The 23007-nt window shown below is 43.1% G+C and overlaps 1 protein-coding gene across 7 annotated transcripts in view; it reads right to left on the minus strand.

Annotated features, from left to right (window-relative positions):
• The window catches only part of SSH2 (slingshot protein phosphatase 2), a 253143-nt gene that overhangs the window by 18722 nt on the left and 211414 nt on the right, over nt 1–23007 (minus strand). For 5 of the 7 annotated variants that reach the window (XM_072639857.1, XM_072639861.1, XM_072639855.1 and 2 more), the window contains 7 exons: nt 21084–21152; nt 20244–20309; nt 17136–17330; nt 11184–11277; nt 10012–10140; nt 5638–5684; nt 1046–1192 (listed from right to left, as the gene is read on the minus strand). In XM_072639857.1, the coding sequence (XP_072495958.1) occupies nt 1046–1192; nt 5638–5684; nt 10012–10140; nt 11184–11277; nt 17136–17330; nt 20244–20309; nt 21084–21152 (747 nt within the window). Of the gene's footprint in view, nt 1–1045; nt 1193–5637; nt 5685–10011; nt 10141–11183; nt 11278–17135; nt 17331–17542; nt 17630–20243; nt 20310–21083; nt 21153–23007 lie in introns of those variants that run through there. The other 2 variants (XM_072639856.1, XM_072639862.1) reach the window with 2 other exon arrangements.

Here is a 23007-nt window from a genome sequence, read left to right on the forward strand (position 1 = left end):
TTCTTCTGGAATACATTTCCAAACACTCTGATCCTCAAGGAAGTTGAGTGGGGCCCCAGTCTGGGTCAGGTTTTTAGAGAGTTCTAACTTAGAGCAAAAAGGATTCAGGGTAGATAAAAAAAATAGATAACCTGAACATAGAGGTATTGATAAGTCACATATTCTCTGCTGGAGAGCTTTAAAAGTGAAAGATTCTCATTTCTCAGGGATGATTTGAATGTGATTCTGCCTGAAGATAGGGGTCAGGTTGGGATGAGTAGGGTATGAACAAGACTGCCTTTTAAGGTTCTTTCCAAAATAAGTTCTATGATTAAAGAAATATGTGTATATATACACACACACACACACACACACACACACACACACACACATATATGTATAAGATTAAATGAAAGAAAATCTACAGGCACAGAAGATACACTGTATATATAAGAGAAAAGCCACTTAAATTAAGGAATATTTTTTTTTTAAAAGAAGGACCAAGGGGTAAAAATCATACCATTTAGAGCACAGGATAATAAAAGCTGTATTCCAAAATATAAAAGCCGCTCTTAGCTCATGAATTGTATTTTTGTATAGGTGGTGGACCAGATTTTGGCTTGCAGGCTGTGGTTTGCTGACCCCTAATTTAGAATGTCATCTTCATAAAACAAAAGAATGTTCAATCTAACACTTACATCCAGAGAGGGCTATATGTAAGCCATCTCCTAGAAATGGGATAGAAAGAGCTCTTTCAGGAGGAAGGCTCTAGAATCTCTCTGTTGCCTGAAGAATCACAACCTCAAAGCTCTTCCTTCTGGCTTGTCCTCCTGCTGTAGCTTAAGGTGGTTTTCTCTATTTCTGTACACAGCAGAGAGAGTTAACATCTGCTTCCTAGAAAGCCTTCATGTTTCTGAAGATTAACGTCACTCTTTAAGAGGGTGCAATAATTTCAGTTCCTCTAACCATTTTTCTTACTGTTTTTTGTCCCAAGCCCTATTTCAAGATGGGTGAGAGCAGGAGAAAATAACCGAAAAGAAAATGCCTTTCTGGGGGTCAAGCTTACTTGGCTTTGGAGATGAATTTGTAAGTGTCGTTCCAGTAGGCCAGCAGGTCTGTGGCTTCCTCGTCATACACCCGGATGTTATGATACTCAAAGACTCCTGGAAAGAAATTATCTATTTCTCTAGTAACATTCAAGATGTACCGTACCCTATGAGGAAAGCAAAGAGAGATCTGATTGGTGGCTATTTTGTCAGGCTACAAAACCTCATATCCAAACCCAGAAACAGACATTCTCTACTTCCCATTTCCTTAGTTAAAACTGAACCTTTTCTCAATTGCTGAATTAAAATGAACAAGGAATTGCCCAGAGGAGAAGGAATCCCATAAAAGAATACAGTCATCTAATTCAAACAAGGCTTGTATGAAAAGGGAAATGAACATATTTAAAGTGGGAATTTAGCCTAAAAGGTGAACTTGCTTCCTAAAAGTCTTCTTGCCAAATCCAGCACTCAGTCCTCTCTTTCATTTTATGGAGGGTTAGGCAACCTTTCCTGGGCAGGCTCTAGGGAGAAAGCTTTATGTTTCATTGCAAACCAGGAAAAATACCATGAGGCTACAGTGCAGTTCCCCATTTTATTTGCTTTATGGCCGATCTCATTAAAGTCACTACTAAAATAATCTGCTTTTGTAGATCACATACACAAAACTAGACCAGCAGACTCCCCCCCAAAAGAACTCTGTGAGGAAGTAAACCCGCCCCTTCAAGAGAGATGTAGAAAACAGACCCTCTGCCCCCACTCCTCTGTTCTAAAGCATATCTCAGATAAACATATTGTGTTTTTCATATGGTGAAGCAACAATTCTTAGGTAGGTTTCAAGGACTCAAGCTGAGCGGCTTGCAGAAACTAGCTCCTTAGATTATTAAAAAAAGAGGACTCGGGATGAAATGTTGGGAAGGAACAGAAATCTACCCTGGGATGATACCTCACACTCAGGACAGAGTGGATCCAGGAAAATGTCAGTGAAATTTTGGGCTTAGTTTGTCAAAGGGTCTATGTGGTAAGGCAGGAAGAAGAGCAGCTGTATATATCTGAAGTCCCTGTCTCTACGAAACTATAAGCTCACAGTGGGTAAACTGTATCATACCAAAGCTGTACTTTGGATAACTCTATATATTTTCATGTGGCAAAATCTCTCAGATCCATTACTGGAAACTAAGGTCTCTTGTCCCCTGCCATGGAATCTCACATTTGAAAGAGACCACAGAGGTCAACCATCTGACCCTTAGTTGAACCTGGCTCTCCCTCTTCCTCTTCCCCCCACTAACCAGTAGGTCTTTCCTAACTCTCCCAGCCACCAGAGCCCTCCCTGCCAAAGTTCATTTGGCATACATTCTGGATAGGCTTCCACAGGTACAGGGAATGTTTCCTTTCTGTTTTTGATTCCCTGGCACATAGTAGGCACTTAGTAAATGCCACTAAATCAATCAACATATTATGTGGCAGTCTATGCTACCATAAGATAGTTCTAAATATTATTAAACTTATTAGGAGCATTTTCCTTTTCTCAAGCCAGACTCACCCTTCCTGCAGTGCTCACTGATGGGCCAAGGTGTATCCTCTATGGCCAGTCACGACAAGGTCAGTTCCTCCCCTCTTTCATCTTCCTATCTATCTGACTGTTCCTTCTTAGTCCCTTGACTGTCTTCCCCATTTCATTTACTTGCTATCCCCTGCTCACCATATACTGTTTGTATGCATCTATTTGTTTGCTTGCTGTAGCTAACATTCCCACATCCCTGGTTCTTACAATGGCTGCTCCCTGGCCCATCCTTGGCTTCCCTTCTCTAGATACAATGCAATTTCTCAATAGTTTTCCTAATGTGATGCAGAGAGGTGAATGCAGTACAGAAATGAAGAAGATCTTTCTTGACAATATACTTTGTGTTTTTTAAAGTACGTTTTATTCATCCCTCCTGTTAGGATAATATCCTTCTATCAACACAGCCCAACACTGTCCCTTTCTTGGCTGCCATATTCCATTACTGAGCTTGTAAGTTCATAAAAATCCCTAACATTTTTAAAGAAAGTCCTCTTACAAAAGCCACCACCAACTCAACTCTAAAGAAAGTTTTTGGAGAAGTACCACCAGGTCAGAGGTTTGGATTTTTCTTCTCCAGAGGGAGATCTGATGGCTGGGCTTGCTTCACCAAACCTCAGGTTTTACTTCTGGAGGTTAAAAACAAAGACACACATTTGGGAGCATCATGGTACCCAAGCACTCTTTGAGTGGAGGATCTAATACTCCTCTGGGTTACCTAAGGTCACACAGTAGTAGTCCTAGGATTATAACATAGCTCAAGAGTCTCTCTACTACACTATACTGCTTCTTATAGAACAGGAACTCAAGAGGCACTGGGTCCAGGCTTCTGACTTCTGGGAGATTCTTCAGGAAAGACTAAAACCCTCCAAAGTAAAAGGCTAGTTACGTCCTTTCTGAGTATCTCCAGGGATGGAGACCACACAACCTCTCTTAATTATCCATTACAGGATCTTATCACCTTGTTTTCTTAATGTCCAGCTGTGCAAACAATATTTTTCCGGCTTTCATATGAGCCTATTTCCCTTTTTTCCCTCCCATGCCTCTATGGACACAAAAAAACAACTGCTCCACATCTTCCTCATCCAAACCTTCCACAGACTTGGAGAATAATTAAGCAACTGATTTAGCCTTCCCTTTTCTAGGCTTCATAATTCTAACTCCCTTTATCTTCTCTTAGAACCAGCTGCTATTCACTCCATGAAGCCTGGCTTAGCCCTGCTTCAGCTTTTACATGTAAAATTAACAGCCCAACTCTGCCATTTTAAAACAGAGGAGACTCTGGTCCAGAAAAGGTAAGTGATTGATTTGCCTAAGCACATCAGAGCTGAGATTTGAACCTCCTTTTCACACTGTGATCCTGATCATCTGTAACACCGCACTGGCTCTTGACCTTTCAAAGTCACGGTTTTTAATACATAAAAGCATCCTGTCCATTTTTTCCGCAATGACACTATTACTGACTCCCACTCAGCTTGTGTGGGGCCCAGCCAGGCTTTTCCTCTTCTGAGCTTTTGTTTGTTTTGTTTCTTTTTTTTTCCCCTAGAGTAGCCTAAGATCCTCCCGGAAGTGCATCCTGTTTGGGTAAGATCAACTATATCTAACTAGTCACGGTAATTTTGAATGGTATTCTCATTTTCTAAGGTATTAGCAACTGTGCCTCATTTGGAATTGTCCTTAATTTTGATGACCTCAATTCCTCTTTTCAGGTCATCAGTATTAATGTTTTAGGACTGATTCAGGGTCTGGAAGAAACCTGAAAGAGTTTTAAAGTGGAGAGGAAGTTAAGAAGACTGTTATTTTCATCTGTTAAAAAACAAAACCCTACATTTAGAATTTCTCCCCTAGAGGTTGAAGGACTTGATCCCTCCCAACAGCTCCTGCCTCCTTTCCTGGGACACAGACTATATCCAAGATGCTGGCTCTGGGACAGCAAGGGCTGTCTCATATTTTTTGTCTTTGCATCTTTAGTGTCGAGGACATAGCAGACACTATGTAAAAAAAGTTTATCACAGGATCAAGAGAATTCTGTCCAACTGGACGGGAACTTAGCATTGACCTAGTCTTCTCTTCTACAAATAAAGAAACTGAGGCCAGAGACTTGCTCAAGGTCATGGACATACAGTGTCCCAATGCCCCCCAGCTTCTCAGCGGCCGCTATCTTCTTTCCATCTGTCACTGGGCCTTCCGCAGAACTGAGGTCTGAGCATTCCTGCATTTCTTCCAGATCTCTAAGCTGTTTATGCCAATCCTGCAAACCGCTTTTTTCTCTTTGCTCAGTTGGGTGCTTCCTCAACATTTCTGTACTTGGTGGGATGGTTCTCTAGTAATCCTCAGTGCATCTGAAATCTTTCCTTGAGTGGAAAAAGTGGGGGGGTGACTTTTTCTTGTGAGTTTCCTGATGATGAGGATAGCAGTGACTGCTGGATCCTGCTGAGAGAGCAGTCACTATTTTCTCCTCTTTGATCCAACTGATCTGACCCCTATCCTGGCAATCAGGGACAAATCAGAGAATTTTACGATTGGAAGGGACTCTGACCCTTTGGGTCACTGATCCCAAATCCAATTCTGAGGCAGGCGATTCTTCCTCTAATGCCCAGTAGGCACCAGTCAGGAAAATAACGAGAAGATGGGTAGCCATCTGCTTCTTGTCTACTTAATCTAGTCCTGTTCTTTTTTTGTAAAACATAAATCTCCTTGCTATTTAGAAGTACATATCTCAACACAGGGAAGGCATACATGCCCTATTTCAGAAGCTCATCTATTGGTCATAAACCAAACTTATAAACTAGTTTCTAAAACTTTGTTCTTATCACCCTAAATAAGGAATTAATCTGATGGTGACATTTAATTTTAAATGACATCAAAAAGTTAAGCATTTTGCTTTCTGAAATCATTTTCGCCCACCCCATTTATTTCTCCCTTTTGCAACCTCAGAGGTTTGTAGCCTCTCTTTGTTAAGCTGTGCTGAGTATGAGCTGGGAGCAGCAGTAGATGGGATGGGCCAGATAGGGGCCAGTGTTTGCACAGGGCTGTGTCTGATTGGGGGCTTACCCTCGGTTTTGTAGGTCTTCCAAATTGGAGGCATTCCATTCTGAGCCCTGCACAATCAAGATGACAAAATTAGGTAAAGTTAGCCTCCAAAGAAACAAAACTGCAACACCAGAATCCTGACAATAAAAATGGCGGATGACATGGCCGGCTTAAGCAATCTCACTCCTACTGAGGGGAAATTACCTTGATCCTTCTGGCAAATAGGAAAGAACAGTTATAATGGGAAAAGAGAAAGGAAACAGCAAATATTTCCAAATACAAAGCCTGAATCAGATGCAGGTCTGAGTGTTGCAATAAGAAGTGTTGCAACCTAGAAGGGAGTTAGATTAGCTGAAGGTGGGGGAGGTTCAGGTTCAGGTTCACTTGTCTTGTGCACAGAAAGGTGGAAATGGTCCTGATGGCTATTTGTATTTAGTATTGGAATGGAACTGTAACTAACTTAAAAAGAAAGCAAGAACAGCAAAGGGCACCAGGAAGTAAAATAACTAAGTCACAGGAAATGGGGGCAGGGAGATACGACAGCCCAGGTCTTACTAGGTTCAAAAAACCGAGCTCCTAAAAAGAACATTGAACAGGATGAAATTCAACATAGAGAAAGCCAGCTGGTTTGAGAGAATTAACTGGAAACAGCTTGTGAGTTCATCAGGAAAACAAAATAGTATAGAAAGTTAAGAAGACATCCCTGTGTTCTGAGCTGATGACCAAGGGAAAACAGGCCAGAGATACACTGCTCAGGATGCAGGCTACCTTGGGGTCAACTCCGGTGAATACCATGAATATCAAAGCCCAGGGCCCTCCCACAGAACAGGCTGGCATGTGTGGACACAATTCTGCTGGGGGGTTGCACCAATCTCAGGAGAGCGGCACAAGGAGCTTTTTATCTTCACAATATGCAATGCAGAAAAATCTCAGGACACTTTCATTTTTAAAATGTGCAATTTCCCTCTTTTCTCTCTCTCTTTCCTTTCATTATGCCCTGGCCTAAATAAGAAAACTCTCTTAAAACATCCACTGCAGGAATCATCTTTTCCAGAAACTTAACCATCCTAGTCAAACCAAGAAGGACATCTTAACTGGTGCCCATCGAAGTGCTTGACAGACATCACCAGTCATACAAAGTATCCCATTACTGGGAAACCCATCAAAGTTCTTGACTTGGGGTCTACAGACCACATCCCCTCTCATTCCCCACCAAAAGATATGTGGATAGGTTTCAGAGGATTTGGGAGCTTGGATGGGGACAAACAAAACAAAACCCAACATCTGTATTTTTACTATCTTTAACAGAAATGCAGTGTTTCTTTCAATTACGAATGTAGACAACAAAATACCGTAGTTTTAGAAGAACCTGACTTTGGTCTCCAACAGAAATCATAGATATTTTCATATAAAACCACTGTCACTGCAGATATCTCAAAATATCATTCATATTCACCATTCCTATATTTATTACCTCACACTTAATCAGTCTTGTCTATGGATTGTAATTCAATATAATTGGTTATTCATTTAACCCCCTGCTTCTGAGAAAAGGTCCCTGAGCTTTTCCAGGTGGCTGCCCAAGACACAAACCATGTTCAGAACTTGCATCAAGGCCACAGTAGCTATCTCCTGGCTGGCCAGGGAAACCCTTTCCTCCCCCTTTCCCTCCTCTCAGCATAGGAAGTGCCATGAAGCAAGGTACAAGCTACTGCTGCTGCCGCCCAATGGCTGCTGCCTTAGAGGGAGGGTTATGCCTCTTTGTTTCCAGGTAAGGCGCAAAGGAGCCACATTTCACTCCTGTGTGTATCTTGTGAGCTTTCCATCTACTAACTCATTTCCCACCAGCCCTCTCTGCAGTGAAGGTGCCTGTGGTGTAAAAGTTGTTAGGGGCCTTCTGGTGAGGACGCCTTCCTTGATCATCTCACGCAGAGTATTTCGCCTCAGGGACTTTCTCTTTCTTTTTCTCACTGTATCCAACATTCCTGCTTGCTTTGGGTGGATGTTTTCTTCTTCCTCTGCAGCTTCGATACCAAGTCCAAAGTTCCAGGAGGCTGACTTTGGACAGAGCTTGCCAACTCAAGAGAGAGCCTCAGGAGAGTCTGAAGAAGCTTCTTTTGCTGAAGATGACCAGATTTCCTCCTAATCTCAACCACCCAAACGTTTCCTTTAAGTTCACTCTTCGTACTAGTCAAACCTTTCCACACAAATACACCTTTCTACATGAATCCACAGAAACAGATACTGTTCCCACAGGAATAGGAGGGAGAAATGCTGCCACCTCACTTGTCCCATGCTGGGCATGTTCCCTGAATAGCAGCTGTGCACAAGATGAGTTGCCCTTAAAGAAAATGAACACCCCAATTTGCAGCTGGAATAAGATGTCTTTTCCTTGTCAGTTTCTGGGAAACCCAGGGGACCACAGATGCTCTGATGGACGGCCTTTGGACAGATAATGTGGCAGAACCAAGGAAAAGCAAATGGAATAGAAGTAAGATGGTTCTGAGCTCCAAGGGAGTCTGGTAGTTACCTCATTTTGGAAGACGGAAGCTAAGACCCAGAGCACACCAGTGACTTGCCCAAGGCCCACTAGCAAATAGTAAATAGGCTCTCAGGCAGATCCTCTACCATACTCCAACCTGCAGTGCTTGGAACAGAGATCGACACAAGTTTGTGAGATAAGAAATGAATGAGCCCCCCAGAGAAGACAAGGCAATCTGATCACAGTATTGCTTTGGAGACAGTTAAGCTTCAAGATTCACCAGCATTCTATTCCAAGAAAGGAGTATATTAGAAATATTCTAAGTTGTCCACTCTGCAGGAAAATGTTATATGACATGGAATTTTGTTTGGTTCTACTTTGTCTTGACTGAGAGCAAAGGGTTGTTCCCTTGTTTGTGTCCCAGACCTCTTGGGCAGCAGCCTGGTAACACTACTGTGGTCTGCTGATAACATTTGTAATTGAGGGAAACACTAACTTTCAGTTAGAGGTTAGTGAAAATAAAGACATAAAACCTGCCCCACCTAACCTCCAGGGCTATCATAAGGAAAGAGTTCTATAACCTGGATAGTTCCAGGGAAGTGGGGACTCTTATTACACATCTTTTGTATCGGGCTTGGAAATGGCTTTGTTTTTACTTCCGATGCATTCTCAAGTATTAATTCCACCACATTGAAGTGGCAGGAGGCTCCTGGGTAGCTGTTGTGACTCAGGATCTGACCGTATCTAGTATTCATTCTTTCCTCGGTCAGCTGGGAGGCCATCACAATCCCAGTGCTGGATGGGGATGACTTCCAGTCTCTTGGCCTGGGTCCTCCCTGGAAGATGGGACATACTGTGGAAGCTGGGGCAGGGTTGTGTGCAGAGGACAGGGGCAGGGCCTTTCAGAGCCTTCTAGAGAGAACACACAAATTGTTTCCAAACTGTATGGGGCCTTTCAAAAGAGCAGGGAATTTGATCTCCTGAGGGAAGTAGGCACAGCAGCCAACAAAACCGGGCACTTCATGTATGGTCAATGGTCTGCATTCACAATTGGCAACAAACATCGGACAATATTAAAGGAAGGAGTGGAGGCCCTCCTTCCCCTGCCCTCTTTCAGGGCTGACTCCATGGGGCAGACATTCACTCTTCAGGGGGGACTCAGCCTCATAACTCAGGGCACCACATCCTCAAGTCTGAATGGGACCACCATGGGGACAATAGTAAGTGCTACCCTTCTTTCCTCTCTCTTCTCTTCTTCTGCCCCCCAGTTCTGTGCAGTCAGAGGACACAAGTTCACAATCCTCCTGATGTAGCCATAGGTGGTCACGAGGAGGTCCCTGGGCTTCAGTCTCCCCATCTATAAAATGAGGTCATTAGAAAAGATGTCCCCTGTGGCCTCTTCAAGTTCTAGAACTATGATCCTATCATTCTTCATCTCTTAGTCATTATAATGTTTGTAAAAGAAATAAAATTCAATCCAGCCCATTTAGGTCTTTATTAGCATTTCTAGTAGAAGTTTTGTGGCAGGAGGCAAAATCTAAGATAACTTTTTTGTATAAACTATGGAATTCCATCATGTGCCTCCTCCTGCCATGGATAACACAATGGAAGATATTTAACATTTGGGAAAAGAATGTGTTGGGGCATATACCCAGCTTGTCTTAGTGGTGGCTATAATGTGGTGCCACATCACCAGGAGCTCAGGCATCACATCAGGAACCTCATGGTTTCTGGGGATTTAAAGAGCACATCAATTTTCATTTTCTAGGGAGACTCCCCTGCACATGTCCAGCCCCAGGCACGTCCAGGATGTGGAAAAGAGATGCAGAAGAACCCCTCCTTGAACCCACTGCCTGAGACCTGTGGGGGGGCCAGAGTCCTGCAAGCACCAAGGATGCAGGAGTGACACTTACCAGAAATACATGCTCAAAGATCTGCGTGGGGCTGTCCATCTGTCCGAGGATCACGATCATCTCATTATCTATGAATTCTTTGAACTCCCGCAGGTTGCATGCCATCTGCATTTCTAACTCTGTGCGTATCTGAGAACAGAATGGGGTTCACAGATTCTTATATTTTTAATTAAAATTGTAGCTCAAAACTAACTAATTACTTATCACTCTATCTTCTTTCCACTTGTTAACTCTTATACTGATGTGATTAGTGTCTACCCAATATCTGCATGACAGTTATTTGTATATGCTTACTAGATCACGTTTATATAGACTGATGGGACATGCCATTGGTACATGCCCACTAAACCTGAGCTCCATAAAACAGAGTCTATCTCACTGTTTTTCTATACCCATAAGCACATACTGTAGTGCTCTGAATACAGCAGGCATTTAGTAAATAGTTGTTGAATGAATGACTACTGGCTTTGGTGTTGAATGAGTCCTCTAAGTAGAGGGAAAGATGCAAAGGCAATGTGGATGTTAAAGTGAACACCAAGTCACTACTGGCACATCTTCCATCAGAGGTCCATAAATGGGGTATGACCCCCAGGGACAGCACCAATCACCTCCTCCGCCTCCTACACATTCATATTCTGGTTGTAGTTACATTTCAAACAATCAATTTAACTCCTTCTACTTCCCCCCCCCCCCCAACTTTGTTAAGTAAATGCTTCAAGAGAGTGGAACCTCAGTTCTTGTGGAGATGGGTCCTTAGAGGCTTAGATTTTCTTTCTTAGGACTTTCCAACCATTTTAGAGCCAGCAGTGAACCAAACAAGGCAAAATACAATAACTCAACTGCCAAATGATAGACCAGGGTTTAGCCTCTCCACAATGAAGCACAAGCTAAAGACATCTGACTTACAGTCTATACCCAGCACATTTTATTTGTATTCTGCATTTTTGATTAATATTTTTATGCAGCGCTTCCCAAGAACTGGCAGAGATCCAGACATGTAAATTCCTTATCTCTACAGCACTGAATTGAATGGTGTGAATATGTGCTACATAGCCCCTTCTTTACTCTCAACCACATCATTCATCCTACAACCACCCCATACCGCCCCTCACCCCAATCTGTTATTATTCTAAGCATAAGCCTAGGAACAACATGGATCTAAAGTCCCTCACCTCTTTGGACGTGATGTTTTCCAAATCCTTCTGCATCATAATTTCCCTTAGTTTGGTCTTGATTAATCTTTCTGTGCGTTCTCGTTCAGTTGGGCTGAAAAGAGAGGAGATCCACAAGGGAGGTATAGGCTGACTTGCTGAACACTACAAAACTGACAAGGTGTTGGAGTATATTGAATTACAGAGGTAGGAGGCAAAAATTTAATGTTTATTTCTTTTTAAAAAAATATTAATTTTTAAATTTTGAGTTCCAAATTCTTTCCCTCCCTTCCAGCCCCTCCCTCCGTACCCATTAAGAAGGCAAGCAACATGATACCCATTATCCATGTGAAATCCTGCAAAAAACATTTCCATATGAACCATACTGCCCCCAAAAAGGGCAAGAAAAATTAAAAAGTGAAGAAAAGCTGCTTCAGTCTGCACTCAGAGGTCAGCAGCTGTCTCTCTGGGGGTGGGGAGCATTTCCATCAGGAGTTTTTGGGATTGTGGATCACCAGATCAGTCAGAGTAGCTGAGTCTTTCATAATGGACCATCACTACAACATTGCTGTTACTGCGTATAATGTTCTCCAGCTCACTTCAAGGAATTAATGTTTGAAATAATATTTTTCTCTTCAAATTTATGATCTAGGAGACGGGTCACAGTGCACTGTAGGAAGCACTGGATCTCAGTTTGAATCCTTGGCTGGTTCGTTACTACCTGTATGATCTCAGGAAAGTCAATGCCCTGCTTTAGGCCTCAATTTTCTCCTCCAAAAAATCAGGAGATTAAATAACTTCCAAGGTCTCTTCTAGCTCTACGACATAAGGGTAACCATGCCCACACTACAAGGAAGAATATGGCAAGGGAGCTAAATATGCACCAAGAGCTCGGGGGGTTCCAGAGGAGAGAGAGAAAACGTTTGCTTGAGAGGCAACAACAGCAAGGTGAAAACAGAGAAGATTTCACAAAGGAGGCCTTGAAGGAAAGGCAGGATTTCAGCAGATGGCTATCTGATCCTAAAGGCAACAGTGGAGTTTACTGAGCAGGGCATGCCATCTACACTATCACTCTGGTAATTGTGAGGAGGGTTGGGAGGGAGAAGGGACCAGGCAGGGAACTAATTAGGAGACAAACTCAATAGTCCAGGTGAAGCCAGGGGAGGCTCTGCCCTGGGGGAGGAGTGGTGGCACAAGGGACTGTGTAAAGAGAGAAGGCAATGTAGATGAGATGTGTTGTGGAGACAGAAATAACAAGGTCTAGCAGCTGACTTAATATACGGGGTGAGTGAGAGTGAAGAAACAAAGTTATACCAAAATTGGGAACCAGAAAGATTGGAGAATAACAGGGAAGTTTGGAAGAAAGGTGAATCTGGGAGACTCCAAACAGAGAATAAGCTCTGCTTTGGACATACTGAATTGGAGAGACCGAGGAGATCTCCAATTCCAAATGTCTAATAGGCATTTGTTGCTGAGGAATTATGGCCCAGGAGACTCAGCTGGGAGTCATCTGTAGGGAGATAATAATAGAACCACGAGAGTGATGAGATCACCAAGTATAGAAAGAAAAGAGGAGACTGCTCAAGACAGAGCCTTCAGCCTCCTGAACTGGGGAATGTGCTAGAACGAATCTGCAGCAAAGGAGACTCAGGAGTGGTCAAAGAGGAGGAGAACCAAGGGAGGGCAGAAGAATGGAAAACCAAGACAAAAAAGACCTTCTGGACACTGGGGGAATACATGTGAGGATATCATAGGCTCCCACTGTTCTTCCTAGTCCCCAAATCTTCTTCTGCGCCTAGATTCTGAGTCTGACCCACAGGGTAACATCTGGTGTTCTCCACTATCTTGGATGGCTTTTGCACAGACCTCTCAATGGTTCTAGGGGAGATGGGAAGGCCTTGTTGCCCACGCCAGTTAGGAACACCACAGCTGTCTCCTAGGTTCAGATTCTGCCTTAGCTATTCACTGCTGGTGAAGCCGCTTCACCTTTCTGGCCTCACTTTAGATGAAGAACCAGATTAGATAATTTGGACTAGATCATTTCTGTGGTTTCTTCCAATGCTAAATCTATGATCTTAGATTCATTCTCTGTCTAGGAATGAAGTTCAGGAACCAGGTCATCAAGATATGTCCCAGATGCTTACACAATAGTTTGAGATGAGTGCAGTAACAAGTGACATTCAGCCCTTCGTGTTTTACAAAGTTCTTTCCTGACAACAGATCTCAGAGGTAGAGATTAAAAACATTATTTTTCTGTGAAGACATGGAGACTCTGAGAGGTCACCTGATTTGTCCACCTTCACACTGCCAATCAGTGTCAGAATTGGGCCCTGAACCCAGTTTTTCTCTCCAATATCAGCTCCCAGAAGAATATGGCTAATTTTCAATCTAGGTGAGCCTGAACTTGAACAAAATTATTGAATTCCTTTGGATTTCTTGCCCACTTAAAAAGTCAACAAACACTTACTAAGTTTTTATTATGTGCCAGGCATTGTGTTAAGTCCTGAGGGTCCAAAAAGAGGCAAAAGACAGTACCTGCCCTCAAGAAGCTCACAATCTAATGGGGGAGACAACAAGGAAACAAGCATATACAATCAAGCTATATTCAGGATAAATAGGAAATGAGTGGGAAGGCACTAGAATTAAGAGGGGTCAGGAAAGGTTTCCTGTAGGGGATGGGATTTTGGTTGGAACCTAAAGGAAGCCCAGAAAGCAGCAGGCAGAGATGAGGGAGAGTGTTCCAGGAATGGGGGACAGCCAGAGAAAATGCCAAGAGCTGAGAAGATAGTCTTGTTCATGGAAGAGCCAGGAGGCTGGTGTCACTAGACAGAAGAGGATATGTCAGGAAGGAATTTATAAGACTGGAAAGGTAGGAAAGGGCATGTTGGGAAAGGCTTTGAATGTCAATAGAGTATTGTGCACTTGCTCCTGGAGGAGCCAGGGAGCCAATGGAGCTTCTTGAGAAGAGAGAAATGACAGGGTTAGGCCTGTACTTTGGGAAATCCCTCTTCTTATTATTAAATAAAATTATGCTTGAAACTCTGACTAGGGAAGTGGGTCTCCAGTTGCTGACTGTGCCTTGTGCCATAACACAGCGATGCTCTTTTACACTGTGTTGCACTGGAGGGACCCAGATGCAGTGGCTTGCTCTGTTTTGTCTTTCCTCCCCACCTATCCAAGAAAGGTATCAGCTGGATTCGTCCTTACATGGAAATGGAAAAGGACTAAGCCCTTAGGCATGTTGCCCACTCTTGCTGCTGACAGCCTTATCACTGGCTATAAAAATAGCTTTAATAATCTCTGAAGATGGACGCTCTCCGCCCACAACTATGGGCTTCCTCTCACTCCAGCTCTTAAGTTTCCCATGGAACCTGTGGGCTGATGGCTCTTTCTCTGACACTCAGCAATGGAGTACTACTCTCCATGGAGTAGTTCATCACTAAAATTCTGAACCTCCCTCTCTGATTTTTCTCTAGACAAAGTCGATGAGGACAAACAGGAGAGAACAGCACGTGCCAGCCAGTAGCTTCTTTTTCTTATTGAAGCCTTGGGTTTTGGTGTGGATGGCCTGGTGGGATGTCCAGACTCAGTAACCTCCTGCTTTATGCTTCTTGGCTTTCCCTGAGGAAGAGCCAAGCTCAGGTGTATGTGACGGAAGTGCTCACATGAGTGCTGACATCCATGATCTTTGTTTCCTAAGAATACTTTTCTAGGAGGGTTCAGGGTACAGAGGTAGCTAAAATGTGACTTTAGTGATAGGCTTTTCCATTTAGCTTGGGGTTTTAGGAAGGCAAATGGGAGTTATTTTAGGTTTTAAAATATGTTCTTAATGGCAAGGAAATACAAGCTGCAGCTCAAGGCAGATGTGGACCTTGGAGACCCTAACTGAGAACTGCGACATCAGGTGATGTCAAACACAGATTACATACAGCAAAAGGCTCAAGAGGATGGATCCCAGTTCAGTTCAACTCAAAAGTATTTAACATATGGGGACTCTGAGTTGGGCAAAGGGGAAACAAATACAAAATGAACTATCCCCTGCCCTTGAGGAGCTTTTTACTAATGGGACAGCACTTACATGGAGAAGTAATGACAAAGTAATTTCAAAAAGGAAAAAGTTCTAATAACTCAGTGTGTGTTGGGGAGGGAAGGAAGGAGAAAGAGACAGATAGACACAGGTGGGGAGAGGGAAGGAGAAGAAGAGGGGAGGGAGGTAGAGAGAGGGAGAGAGAGGGGAGGGGGGAGGGAGAGAGAGAGAAATATGGGGCAGGGGGAGAAAAGGGGAAAAGTCTCCTGTAGGTGGCACATGAGCTGTGCTTTGTAGGAAGAGAGGGATTCTAAGAGACAGTGGTGAGGAGAGGATGTATTTCAGGCAGGGAGGACCATCTGTACAAAGGTATAGAAATAGGGCAATTTGACTGACATAGGACAAAAGATGGGAAAGGTAGGTGTGGAAGCCGTTAAACCTGAGGCTGAAGAGTTATAGACATTCCATGTGGCTTTTTCAAACAATCTCCTCATTGACGGCTCTAAGTTCTGCTAAACAAAAACGCTAAGACAAGAGAATCATTGATGAAGTTCTAGGTCTGCCTCCCTATTCCCGATTCCCCAGCCTTTGACTCCAAGTCTATACTCACTGGAGGGGCATATTGCCTGGTTTACAACTAATACCTCTGGGTGAGCAAAGCCTTGGTCACAGACTACTCTAGAATTTCAGTAACTTTCAGAAACACTCCCCTCCCTAACTGCTTATTGGTCCCCAACTCATCAACTAAGAACATGACTCCTACATATAATTTTATCTATCTACAATTATTCTAAAATTCTTAGAGTTTTCAGTTTTTCTTCCAGTGAAAATCAAGCACAGGTTTTTATTCTAATCAGGTCTTCTCTAGTGGTGAGCTATTTTGGTATGATTATAGGAACTCAAGGGTGAATCCTATCCACAAGGCCAAAGAGCCACTAACCCTCATCCACAGAGCACTTAACAAACCCACAAAGATCAATTTAGAGTAAGTAAATATCCTGATTAATTTTCTTGTCAGGAACTAAGTCTGAAAAAGCTCTCAAAATATTAATACAAAACTTCAACACACTGACCTATAAAGGAAATAAACATTAGCTCTACCTTGGGCCTTGATCCAACTCAGGGTGCATCAGAGAAACATTTTAACATGCCTAGTGCTTCCTACAATCAATTGCAATTTCTGATTTGTACTTAATGGGAGAAAGGTCAGTCTGAAGTTTAAAATACAGAATTAAATGAAATTTATTTTTTTTTCAAATAGTAACTTAAAATAGGCTAAAGGTTGGCTGCGGACAGATGTCTACTAATAATGAACAAAGAGAATGATTTATAGTGAAAATAACCCTATTTTATATAAATGTGTCTCTGTATCATTTGAAAACTAAGTAATGCAAATATTTGTCTACAATCATTGTTATCAACTCCCACTGCACATACAAGCATACAAGTAAATTTAAGCCTAATCTCTTTTTGAATAATCACAAACTCTATATTTGCTGTACATCAAAGAATTAAACTTTTTGGTACTGAGTTTATGGAGTAAGTTTCTAGGTTGCTGAGAATCTATGCTGCACAATAAGACAGCTCATTAGTGTTACTGCAGGGGAGAGAAAAACATTAAACCTCTTGAGGTGGGCAGGATAGGTGTTATGTATACCTTCTGCCTTATACTGTCAATTTGCCTAAAGCACAGACTAACTGGTTTATGATAATACTCTAACAAAGAGGTTATTAACCTGCGGTCTTTGTGTTTTTTTTTAAAATATTTTTTATCATGGCATTTCAATATTTGTAACCCTGTGTATTTTATTTTATGCATTTAAATATATTATTGTGAGAAACCGTTGCTCCACAGGTTTCAGCAGATTGTCCAAGAGGTCAAGGACACAAATGAGGCTGAGAATATGACAGCTGGTTAGTTAGTTGTTAACCAGCTGAGAACTCACATATCTGTAAAGAGAGCTGGTGAATCCGGCCGGTGGGACTGCACATCTCGCATGGCGTTCCATTCATTGACCGATGACTGGTCGGAGTTGATATGGCTCTCATAATAACTGACCCAGGTAAGGAATAGGCTGCCTGGGTAATAGTTATGACTTCTGGCCACTTCACACGCTTTATGTAAACTCTGTAATGCAGACCTGAAAGACATTGGAACATGAGCACTCACAGGCTTGAGGTTGACTGAAAGGAGAGATTATTCACATAAACCATAATTTAGTCAACTTTATTTCACCAAATCCTAGATCCAAAAAACCTGCAGTGACTGCCAACCCAACCCCATCTGAAGGATTCCTCCTTCATCATTCCTGACAAATGCTCCTCCAGCTTCCAGGGACAAAGAATTCCTTACCAGCTCTCATGGTGAGGAAGGTCTGTCTTCCTTATGTTAAGCCCAAATCATCTGTATCTCTACAACGTCAACCCAATGTGCTTAGTTCTGCTTTCTGGAGCCAAGTAGCATATGCCTAATCCCACTTCCATAGGACAGCAGCAGCAACACTGAAAACCAGAGACCACGTTCACCCTAAGTCTTCTCCCCAGTTTAAATACTTTCAGCTCCTTCAGCTGATTTTTTTGCAGGCATGATTTCTGTATCATTTGCCCAATATCTTTCACTATCAGCTTTTAAACCTTGAAGAAATTGTTACTTAAAAACACCATCTCACTACATCATTGGATATTTTTTGTATTCTGACTATAAAGACTCCATCACGACTTTAGCTACCCCAATGCCCTATCTTTTCAGTTTTATTCTCCTTGTGGAAGGGAGTGATGCATTACTCATCCTTGATGAATCTGGCCCGAGTATCCACAAAGCATGTGGTACCTTAGTGCGGTCCAATTTCACAGTCGGGCCATCGCTGAACTAAAGATATTTGATGATTTAATGACTAGGGGACAATGGATGTTTCCCACTTACTCAGAATCTTGCTCCAACATGGTGTCCCCTTGATTCCTGAGATACTGACATGTTGTGTTCTGAAGAGATCCCATTCAAGTCCTCAAGTCATGAGGATTACCCTGGGCATTATCAGGAAGCATTGGCCTCCAAGAGAGTTCTCATGGTTGCTACCTTCTTTAAACCTCCTACACATATTTGAATTACTTCAGAAGGATAGCTCTGGTGTTTCTGAACAGCCATTAAACTTGCTGATTCAGGACCCAGAAAGTCAAATCTGACAGAGAGAGGAGAATTTCAGCCAGTTAACAAGATGGTCCTGGGATTCTGCAGCTCAGAAATATCTTCTTGGTCAGGTAGCCATGTCTCTCTCCCAAGAGGGGGAGCACAATACCACTAACTAGCTCAGACTTTTGGGGCCAATCCATTTTCAGAGGGGAAGCAGATTTCTACTTACAAACGGAGTTAGGAAGCCCATTTTAGTTACAAAAGGCGAAGCTCAAGTATTAGAGAATTTCAGTAAAGCCATGTCAGTTGCCCTGACTCCCAGTAGAGTTCTTGCTGACAGTAATAAGATAATTGCAGGTTCTACGAGGTATGTTTCTTGAACCCCAGAGCATGTACTTAAAACCTAAACCACCAACTCTGGTGCAACATCCCCTCTGGGGCCCTTCCAGGTGCTGGCTACTTTAAGTACACGTCAGATGGGATGTACCTGAATTCTGGGAAGCTGCTACAGCTACCTTCTCGTTACAGTAAACACTTCTGCGAACATGAAACTTTGATTTAGAAATCAGTTAATGTAGCAAACCAAGAAAGGCCTCTCTCCAAAAAGCCACAAGGGCTCAGGCCAGCCAGTCTACTACAGGACATCAAAGCCTGACCTAAGGTTGCTAATTGAATCCACAGGGTCCAGAGAAAGAATGCAGCTTTGTGCACTCCAACAATTAGGCTGAAAATGCATCTGTTGCTGGGGTCTTCCAGCAGAGTCCTGTTACTTGGCTCTGTCTGGTACCTAAGGGTGGATCAGGCACCAGTCAGAGCAGGTCATGTGTACTCCAGGAGATGAATCCTCATGAATTCCTTTGAATCTGAGAATCAGCTACAAACACAGGCCCTGAAACTGTGTCCTGTGCCTCAATTACTGCACGAAGTGATAAGACTATGAATGGTTCAGATCAGTCCTTTCCCCTAATCACCTGATAACAGCCAACTGGGGCACACAGGTCTGTTTCTGAGGCTCTGGTTTCTTACTTGGCTCCCCGTCCCACCCCCCCCACCCACTTGGTCATCAGTGTTTCCACCAGAGGGCAGGTAGGGGCCTGGAAAGGAAGTGAGAGGGATGTCCTTCCACTCTGGGATTAACTCACAACACAACCAAGCCACACTCTTATTTTTTGGAAAACATGGAATAACAAGAAAGGAGTTCCTTCAGGATACTAGTCAGGGATGGTCTAATTTTCAAAAGCTACAGTTTTCAATTGCATAAATCTAGATTTATTTATGTCAGTAGATACTTAAGGTTTAGAAGGGGAAGGAAAGAGAATAAACATGTATACAGTGCCTACTATGTGCCAGGCACTGTGCCAAGTACTTTGTATAAATGTTAACTCATTTAATCCCCACAACAACCTTAGGAGGCTATTACTATCTTCATTTTACAGCTGGGGAAACTGAGGCAATCAGAGGTCCAGGATTCACATGGGCCAGATATGAACTCAGAGCTTCCTGACTATAGGCCTGACACTCCATCCACTGCCACCAGCTATCTCTCAAGCAAAGAAGAAAAGTTCAAAGGTGCAGTGAATGGGTGTTCAAAGGGCCTACTTTATCTACAATATATACTTCAGGAAAATGCACTGCCTGATTTTCTCTCTGCCCTGAAACCTGAAGGCTAATTGGCTAGTAGGAATGGTGCTGTGGCAGAGCACTGGACTAGGAGGCCAGGAGACCTGGGGTCCAGACCTTGGGCCACTGATTTGATGCTGCATTGGTGGTTGCTGGCTCACCATTCAACATACCAGCCAGACCAGGAGATCACACACATCACTGGAAGATAAGCATTTACATGGTCTGATGCCATGTCAAATGCCCCTTCCTCACAGCCTCTCTCTCAAGAGCACATGAACAGATATTTAAAAAGACATCTTACCACATTGCCTGCACAGACACAGGTTTGAATATGTGAACTCTGTTATCCGTTGAAACGCTGAACCCGCTAAGGAGAAAACAGAATAAAACAAACGCCATCAGTCAGAAGGGGTTACTCCTACAGTGTTTTTTCTAGGCTCTCTCCCACCCTGGCACAGCTGGTGTTGCAGAAGGGATGTCAAGCACTTGCATGGAAACCCACCACAGTCTAATGCTTGAGTGAAAAGTTTATCACAGGAATGATTGTGGCTGGTTTTTATATGCTATGAGAAATAACTGGAATCTCTTATCAATTCAGGGCAGGGCGTTCAATCAACAGAGATTTCCAGCTGTAGGGGTGGACAAACTGTCCTGGTGTGCATTACAATTTGGAAGACCCCTAAGATGCAGAAACTGAACTCTGGCATTGGGATCTGCTGCCAACAGCTTGGTCTCTTGCTTCCTGTTATTAGGACAGCCTCTAATAACCCTGGGGTCACTGCTGGCACAGGAAGAATGTTACGCAGTAGGGCAACAGCTGGCAGAGAGGCAACACAGAGAATGCATCATCCTCTGGGCTACTGCAAATCGCTCAAGCTCTGAGTTAATTTCTGGCCATTTGAGTGGCTTTTTCTTGCTTTGAGACTTGCAAGGACTACATGGATACAATGCCTAACCTTTGGTCTAGAAGCCCAGGAATTGAAGAAACTGGAAAGTGGTACTTTTTTCCCACTATCTTACAAAGCATGTTTTAAAAGGACTTATTGAGCTTTTGGCCTACGAGTATAATGGGCCTCCCATTCAGATGAGTGAATGTGATGGAACCCCACCCATGGGTACAATGAAAAGGGGAAGCTCTTACCCATCGCCATCCAAATGAATAAGGGTGTCACTCCAGAGAGGCAGGACCAGACCCATGGTACATGTGCTACTGTGGGAACAAGAGACTCAGTCATTTCCTGCTATTTCAAAGCACAGTCAGTTTTCAAAAATTCATCCAACAAGGAAGAGAAACTACTAGATTACACATTTCCCAGTGAGCTCTGAGGGCTGTCTTCATTTATGTTGACTGAGCGCCTCCGAGTCTGCCATGTCTAATACCAGGAAGCATACGGAGCATGGCAGCTGAAAGGAACACCAAAGCAGAGGAGAGGCCGGGTACCACTAGGGATGGGGGCAGAGTAACACAACGTACACAAAGAAAACTTTAGAACATTTGGGAAGCCAGGTGTGGATAGTAAGGAGCCATGAAATCGCTGCTATTACTGAAACTTGGTAAGAATGTCAGCAATGAAAAGTAAAGCCCATGTATGGTGTCTGAGGCTGATGAATACAGGCAACCTTCCAGAAAGGTATCATCATCTCTATTTTATAGACACAGATTAAGCAACTGGCCTCAGGGACCTAATGCTACATTAATGAGCAGGCCGGGGCCGACAGCTAAAAGATCCTAACTCTTAGCCTGTGCTTGGATCATTAACAACATGGGTTCTCCAGACAGGGGGGAGCCACCAAATACTGTTCCAGTGTGATCGCCTCTAAGCTTTTGGGAGGGAGATCTCAAACCCTGTCTGTGGTGGGCTAATCTCTCCATAACTGCCCTACACCCCCTTGGCTTAAGAAGAATTCTGTGCTGCTGTGGGTGCTTAGAGATAATTTATCTAAAAGAGATGGGGACTTATTCTTTAATAAATTAAAAGTCCTAAACAAAGGTAAGAGAGGTGTGTGTGTGTGTGTCTGTGTGTGTGATCAACCTGCTTAAAAACCAAGTGACGAAAGTGAGGAACCTTACACCTGTCCCCGCTGCAGTGTGGCTCACGAAGGTCTGGCTGCCTCGGTCCAGCTAATGTTTTCCCTTGTACTCACTGCCCCAGGCGTTACTCAACACCACCACCACTGATTCCAGAGCTCATGAGATTCAAATCAAGATTGGAACAACTTACTCACATTAGAATCAGCTACACAGAGGCAAGGCTACCAGGCCAGACTACAGGAGAGAAACAGCCTCATCACTATTTCTGTTGCCTAAATGGGATGAGCTCATGGAAAATGTGTTTTGAAAATGGCTTCCCAAGGTAGAGGGGGATTATTTTTAGTGTATCTTTTTTAGTGATTACTTAGCAGGGTCCCTAGCAACACATAACTTGTGCTATAAATATTAAGGTCCCTAGAGCTTAAGGAGCTATGGCAGAAGATGCAGAGGCTTGGAGCCTGAATGTGACAGAGGGATATGAGAGGAAGAGAGATCTCTCTGAGAACATCTGAGTGAATTCTCAGTCTCTAGAATTTACTTTAGGTGAGTGAGCTTGTTATGCTGGGAAGGAGGAACCCATAAGAAACTGAAGCTTGACTTAAAATATGCTGGGACGGTAAAATCTAGCTTTCCTCCTAAGGCTCAGGTCTTTGGCTTCATTTCCTAGTTAACAAGAAAGCAATCTAACAACCCTGAAACTCTACAGGTTTGTTCCCCTGAAGCCCTATTTGGAGCAGTGCCATTTAGAAACCAAGGCTATATTGCATTTTAAAAATAATTTTAAGTGGCTGAAATTCAACGTAACTCTCAATTAACTCGAATGTAGATGAAATTAATTTGCTGACACAACCCTAAAGGACTTTTTAGGGATGCCACATCCTAGCCAGGAGGGGTGAAACTCCATGCAGCTAGAACCAGATTCAAATGTAATTAGGAAATGTTTAACAAAATCAATAAAAATACAGCCCAACACTGATAGTGTTAATTCGTGGTTTTCCAAGTCAATATACCAGGATCTGTTTCTATTTGAGTT

This window comes from Notamacropus eugenii, chromosome 2, assembly GCF_028372415.1.
Source record: "Notamacropus eugenii isolate mMacEug1 chromosome 2, mMacEug1.pri_v2, whole genome shotgun sequence".
Lineage (NCBI taxonomy): Eukaryota > Metazoa > Chordata > Mammalia > Diprotodontia > Macropodidae > Notamacropus > Notamacropus eugenii.